At 36.5% G+C, this 7,451-nt stretch overlaps 1 protein-coding gene across 1 annotated transcript in view; it reads right to left on the bottom strand.

Moving 5' to 3' along the window:
• Window positions 1-421: 421 nt before the first annotated feature.
• MRPL3 (mitochondrial ribosomal protein L3) overlaps window positions 422-7,451 on the bottom strand; it is a 31,256-nt gene continuing 24,226 nt past the window's right edge. Inside the window, exon 10 of the mRNA XM_075418883.1 lies at window positions 422-1,037. Coding sequence (XP_075274998.1) covers window positions 888-1,037 — 150 coding nt within the window. The 3' untranslated portion in view covers window positions 422-887. The remainder of the gene's footprint in view (window positions 1,038-7,451) is intronic.

Raw genomic sequence — 7,451 nt, 5'->3', positions numbered from 1 at the left:
AAGAAAAATAAGCATTATCATAAAGACAAATCCTTCACATTTGGCCCGTTTTCCTTGTAATAGCTCTCCTATAACAGCATAAGAATCCCACAGACAACGGTAGATGTGGAGATATTTCTGCGGAGATCATGCAAGGGATCCTCTGTGAAGTTCAGAATAAGTTGCCAGCGAAGGCAACAAACAGGTGGCCACTGCGGTCTTCGCGCTGCTTTGTTACTGAACATTTCCCATCTGAACACCCCCTCACCGTACACACTGCCAGAACCCTCTGAAGAGACAGACAGTGGTTGGCATCATCTTTCCTCTAGAAAATTTGTTGGGTATCTGCTACATTAAACTCAACACAACATTAAAGCAAAAGGAAAGAAACAGCTCTGATTAAAAGAAGGAAACAAAGCAAGCTCATGCTGCTACAGAGCAATGCATTTTCCTGTTTTATTTTGCATTATTCTTCATGAAGCGGGACTCACATCTGATTGATCCATCCCCCCAGATGCAAAAGCAGATTTGAAAGTTTTTTTATCAGAGTTGGCCAAAATACTTTCCACAAAACAGAAAGTTTGGTAGCATTCAGAAAATTAAATGGAACCATCTTCAAAACAACAGTTTTTCAGCAATGTCTAACTTCTCACAGGCTGTGACAGAGGACAAAGATCACCGTAGACAAACTGTTTGGTGTGCTTTAGAACCTGTTCCTCAGACTCACCTGCAGCTTCAAATACAAGTTTGAAACAGACAGTGGTAAATCTTATTACCTGACCAAAATGGCAATATCTGAAGTGTTCAAGTCCATTGGCCAGACTGCAATTCATAGGTTTACTCTTATACAGCATTGCAATATTCTTGAAAATAACAAACTCGTCGTTTTTCAAAAGATGTGAAGAACACTATGCAAATGTGACAGATGGATCTGTGAACTGGAAAATCTCCTCATCATACAAGTCTTCTGGTAGTTTTTCATCTCCATCAGCAAAAAACGTAGGGAATGGAGGGTTTTTATTGCAGTCCTTGTAAGTATGCAATTTGCTATCTTTGACCTAAAAAGCAGGAGGGGGAAGGGTGGGGTTAATAAATCTGCCAGAGGACCATCAGACAGTGATACACTAGAAATTAAAGAAATCACCTTGCATGCATAAGAAAAAACCCAACAACATTCACGTAACACTTATCTGAAGAATTCCATGTATAATCATCAGTTATTTTAATGTCAACCCCAGTTATTGAATTTAACATTTCTACCCATCATTAAGGACCTTTTTTAAAAAAATACAGCAAAACAAAACAAAAAATCCAAAGATAATGTATCGCTTGTATCATCCTGTGAGAGAATCAAAACCTGCTCTCATGAATTAATTGCTCAATATTTTAAAATGTTATTAAAATACATGTGTGTTAAGTATGGCTTTTTTAAACTGTTTATATCCCACAGTACTTTCCTACATACATATTAAGTTATATTATGCAGTGTAATCACCTCTTCAACAACCAAGACATGCCTTTGTATTTATGATACAAACTAATTACAGCTAATTTTGCAAAGCTATGTTTATGTGTCTCCAGCTACTGCAGAGCTATTCAGTAAATGCAGAGTTAAGCATCTAGAATTTTTCACCCAGGAATCAGTACCCAAGTTTGTAGAACACGAGCCTTTAAAAAAGTTAATTTACAAGAACTGTAATACTGCAGAGAAGTAACTTATCTGCACTGACCCCTCTACATGTGAAAAGATGTAAAGTCTAGCCCCTGAAACTCCAATCTCCAAAGAAAATTAGTAGCTAGAATTATCAGCAAAAAGCAGTTTGCGGTAGAAGATAGAAAGCTGGTATGTTCGAAGAAAAAAAGAGCTACAAATTCTCAAGCGATGAAATTTTATTTCAAATTGAATTCTTCATTTCTATATTGTTACATATGATCTTTCTCCTCAGCTGTAATAACCCCTTTCAGGCACTATATTCAACTGGATTTAAAAAAAAAAAAAAAAAGTACAAATAGATCAGACAAAATTTTAGTATAGGGAAGACAAGCTCTTCCTCATATTTTTTTTGGGTGGGCTTTTAAAGAACAAGAAGCTTGTTCTTATTTGGTTGGACAAAAACTTCACATATGACAACTGTGATTTATACCAGAAATTAAATAAAACAATTTTATGCCCACTTACAGTTCTGTTCTGACAGCACTGTATCTACCACATTCATATTTGCTATGACTTAGCCTTTCCCAAAGTCCATGAGGATTCCTGCAGATGAAGTGCACAATAAAATGGACTTAAACTTCAGCTTCTGAAAAACTGGTCTTTAGTTTTGTGGTTTTTTGAGGTTTTTTTGGGGGGTGGGGGGTCATGTCCCCCACCCCAAGGAAGTTCCAGCAGTTTTCTAACTGCAGGCTTGCTAAACAAAAGAAAAGCTTTTGCTGAGAATGAGTGGGTGAAGGGCTCAACACACTTTATTAGGTAGGATGGCTACTCAGCTTTTTGAGTAGATCATTCCTCTTCTACCAGACATCTCCCTATTAAAAGTGTTCTCTATTCACTTTTAAACTGCCATGTACAACTACTGAAGTACCTGCAGTCCAGGCACACAGCAATTTTCATTACATATCTACATGGAATAAACCAGGCTGAGGTCAAAGTCCAAAGCCCTTTGCTGCAACAGTTCCAGCAGCAGTGAGCTCAGAGGAAACACAGTCAGATAGCTTCAGCTGTGCCATCTGAACTGCTGAGTCTGAGAAGTCATCCTTCTCTTTCAATACATTGCTGCTGTTTCTTTTGCTACATAAAAACATGTTTTAGTAACGTCCCCAGTTACCTATTATTTCCCTTGCCCCTTTCTCTTTTACTCCCTAATCCTATTACACATCATAAGCCTTCTTTGCCAACAGCAGAAACCCCCACTGTCTCTACACGAGTTACAATAATATTAGGAAGATGAAAATAGACAAGTTATCAGAAGTAGAATCAGTTCATATGTATCTTATTAAAATGTTTCTCATGTCTACTTTTTTGTTATTTTGGATTATTCTCACAATGAAATAACGTGCTGTTACATACAGGCTGTGTCACTACAGGCAGTTTTGGACACCTGGAAAGCGACAGGAATTAAATTTTTTTTTCCTTTTCTAAAAAAAACTTCTTATCATAGGACTTAGAAGTAAGACATCTGCTCTTAACTGAAGGCAAACCCAAAAGCCTAATTTTTGTCCTCTGTTAGTTTACCTAAATAAATGTAAGCTTTCCGTTCAGCCTTAACACTGCATTTTACATACTAATGTCAAGTGGCATTTTGCAGATAGTGCCTCTTGTGTGATAAGGAGAATTCTTATGAAACATTTTCAACAGACCACTGCTGCTTGCAGAGGAGTACAATACTGTTTCATTTTTCCCCTTCCAAGCTCCTCAGAAGCTTGACAGGTCCCAGAAGCACAAGCCATATCTGATGTTAAAATTATTTCCTTATGATACCCTTTTCCTTTTGATTGGTGTAATTGACACAGTATTTCTTTGACTTGGTGAAAACTACTGCTCTTTTTCCATCTTTTTATACATTCACTGCTTTCAAATGCAATTCAAGCTCTACTCCTGAAGCACCATCTTAGGGCATCACTACCAAACTGAACGAACATGCCTCTTTCTCCCTTCTAAGTTTCAAAAGTTATTAGACAGGTATTATTGTTATTCCTATCAAAAGGAAGAACTCAGTTTTATTTTACATCTGAAAGTACCTCGAAGCAACTTAAAATATGGAATGATTTATCTGTCCTCCAAAGAGAATTACTTCCTTTACATTTATGAAGGATGCAGCATACCAAAGGTTTTCTGTATGTGTTACTTCAAATCCCTGCACAGTAATTTCACAGTATTATAAGGGAGCTAAATGGTATGTAGCAGCAGTTTACACTTGTCTGTGTAAGCGTGTACATAGACAAGAACGTGTGTGTACAGTAGAGCTCCTCCTGTTCTCCCAAGTAACCTTCCGAGAACATCCCTAATAAAGGAAAAAACTGCCACTGAATGTCTTTCACCTTATTCCTCACCAACCCAAGGCTCCAAAACTTGAGATATTGAAAACAACATATTCTACGAAAACAACACCTCACTGCAATGAATATAAAATTGTACCAAGTAACATTCCACTTACTTCCTTCCCAATCACTTGAAGTTCACAAAATATTTTTTGCATTCTATAAGCAATTGCTTTGGTAACCTTTTACAGCAAGGCTGTACAAATAATTAATGTACAAACTTCTCTCATTACTGCTTTTAGGCCCTAAGAAAAAAATGATGTCTACAACTCAAAATCTTAGACATGACATCATTAAACTTTAAACGAGTATTTTAAACAGGTTTCCTCCTAATGTAAACCCAATGTTATCACAATGGATAGCACTGATGCCATTCAATATATTAGTGAAAGAAAAACAAAAGAAAGAAAAATGAAATAAAAAAGAGGACCCCTCCCCCCTCATGACATCACAGTAAGTTTTCATGCTCTGTATTACTAAAATCCTGTCAATTTAGCTCTCACCTACAGAAGGAATTGGGCTGAGAGCCCAACTACTTATTACAAACCACAAAAGCACTCACTATATAACTCAACACAACATAAACACATGGCTTGCTTAACTACTACATTAATACTGCTGTATATTATAGTACACTATACTGTACATAGATAGTGTATATAGTAGCATATACACTACGGTATATTCTCTGTGAAGTTTTTTTATTGAGAAAAACACTAGAGAAAGCTGCAATTGGAGCTGGTCAGTATTTTGTCACTAAACTTTTAAAACAGTCATAGAGGGTTTTTCAGACACTTATAAACTGCACATATGCATGTCCCATATACCGACAGCATAATAGGTAGTATAAACAAACACAAATTCAGAAATCTGCCAGCACAAAATACTTAATATGGCCTTAAACAGGCATCAAAACTTGATGCTTAAGTCACAACTCACATTTGTAGTACAACAGGGCTTCAGGCTGTGTTAGCAACCACAGCAAAAAATCAAAGTTGTTTGCTAAACAGAAAATTGTGTTTAAATATACAGAATGCTAGAAATTATCTCTTTGGGTATTACACCTTACCTAGCTCAGCTTCCATGCTATTTTTGAAGCTAGACAGAAAACTGAATTCAAGAACTATATCCATTTCTGACCAGCCTTCTATTTTGTCTTTAAAAAAAAACAACCAAAAAAACTGCTCCACACAACTCTTATCATGCAGCCCAACATACCAGACCAGGCATGTGAAAAAAGTCAAGCATGACACTATTCCTGCATGTCCCTAATCTGAGCTCAGCACACAGTAATATTGGCAAGTGTGACACAAAATAAGTGGGATGCAAACTACTACAGACCTCTCTATGGGTTACATAGATTTGACAGAATTTCTGCTTTCACCACAAGTGATATATTATTCAAAGTGATCAGCATCGAATGTCCTAAGAAAATCAGATGCCTTAAAATTTGGACACGTATAAAACATTATCAAATGTAAACTATAATATCCTGTATTATAATAAACTATATTACAGTATCCCCTCCATTATAAAGCATCTATTTAAAAAGGGAGTTAGTCTTGTGCTTCTCTCTTGAATGACAGAACTGAGAACTTTTTGATAATATACTTGAGAAACTGAGTCATAAGCTTCCAAAAGGAAAACAACATTAGCTTTTTTTCCTAGGGGATTAACACCAGGGATGGTAACTCTAGGCCCTGGAATCTAAGAAGATACACCAACAGAAACAGGTAGTACCTGAGGTAGGCTATCTCAACAGGCACAACACAATATAACTTACAGATGCTTACTCTGTGATGTTACTCTCGTAAGAAAAAAAATCCATACATTCTAGCATAGTGCTAAAGTTTCTTAATTTTATTAGACCTTGTCATTGAGAAAGAAATCTATGCTAAAGTAAGCTTTTTTGATTAGTTTTCCAGTTGGCTAGAAACATTACTTATGTCAGTTATTTACCTGCATGCTTCAGTGTGTTTTCAAATGAAAACTGATTTCTAATTAAACCAGGAATCCATCAATCCTACTATTGTGTACTTTTTCTGCTGAAAATGAAACTTCAAAAATGCAAGTGCTTAATCTCGGTCTGGATACAGTGCTGATGCACTAAGTTTCCAAAAATACAGAACATACAAGATAAATATATGCTTAAAGGTGCACTGTGGTTTTAATGGTTACCAAGCAACATGGAGTGTGTATTGAACACCAATGCCTTCCTCTTAGAGACACACACAAGAGAAAAGTATTACGTGATAGTGCACTTTTTGAGCTGAACGACAGATGGATCCACATCCGCTAGACATTAGTCCTACCTAATTATAGGCAGGTATTTAGTGGAATGAACAGTAACTACTAACATGAATATCCCATAATTTCTCCCCCCAACTACGGATCCAAACAAATACACAGCAACGTATAGAATGTTGAAGTCTATATGCTAATAAGAAATCACCCTGGAAGAAAGGCCTAAGAATCAAGCTAAAAACACTACAGATTAGTGCAGCAAGATTAAATGGAAGAAAAACCTCACAAATTAGAGAACACATACTGAATAGTATTGCTTTGCATGCTTTTTTAATTAAAACTTTTTCTACTCCTCAGAGTTGTACTTGAAAATATAAGGGAAGATTTTTTTAATTAATATATGTAATGCCTGCGGCTTATGGAAGAAAAACACAAAATGGATTCACCAGCTCGAAGAACTGGAGTGAACTGTTGCTGACTGCATACTCCCTCCAAACACCAAATATGTGAGTGGAAACAATTTTTTAAAATCTATTTCCTAATAGTAATAATAGCTACTACTGTAACTTCATCTCAAAACAGGGTTATTTATTACTAACAGTCATAAAAGTCTTAGTGTGGAACACTTTGATCCAGATCTTTCAAATACTGTATTATGTTAATCATAGAGCTCTAAGGGATGAAATCCCTCATTCTTCCCATGGGTCCTCAATCCTCATTTCTAATACTGGAATTAGCTGCAATTCTGAAATGTGTATGCCAAAACTCATACTTCAAGCTACCTGGACTTCTAAATTGCAGGTAACTATGACTTAAAACATTTTCATACATGGGTAGCTTCCAAATACAACTAATACAGATTCTGCTGCATCTTGCAGACATCATGTACAAGACTTAGTAAAGCAGTCAAAAAAGTGCCTTCTGCCACTTAGTTAATAATGACAGATAAAGTTTACTCAAAAAAAACCCCAAACCATAATGGAGCCATTTTAACTTTTGGTCTTAGGATAAAGTTCCAGTCATCATCCATGGCGAGCGAACTGAAGTCACCCCTGGACATGGCAAACATTTAATCGTATGCAGCAGACTGCCGTGGCAATCAAAGTCCATTATTCTCTTCACATCACAGGTGTCAACGCGGTTGTTTTACTGCATATGCTCAGACGGGTTGGCCCAGCAGTCTCCTGTTA

This window comes from Opisthocomus hoazin, chromosome 4 (genome assembly GCF_030867145.1).
Source record: "Opisthocomus hoazin isolate bOpiHoa1 chromosome 4, bOpiHoa1.hap1, whole genome shotgun sequence".
Classification (NCBI taxonomy): Eukaryota; Metazoa; Chordata; class Aves; order Opisthocomiformes; family Opisthocomidae; genus Opisthocomus; species Opisthocomus hoazin.
Note: the sequence above shows the minus strand (reverse complement) of the source record. Positions and strands in the feature narration are given on the sequence as shown.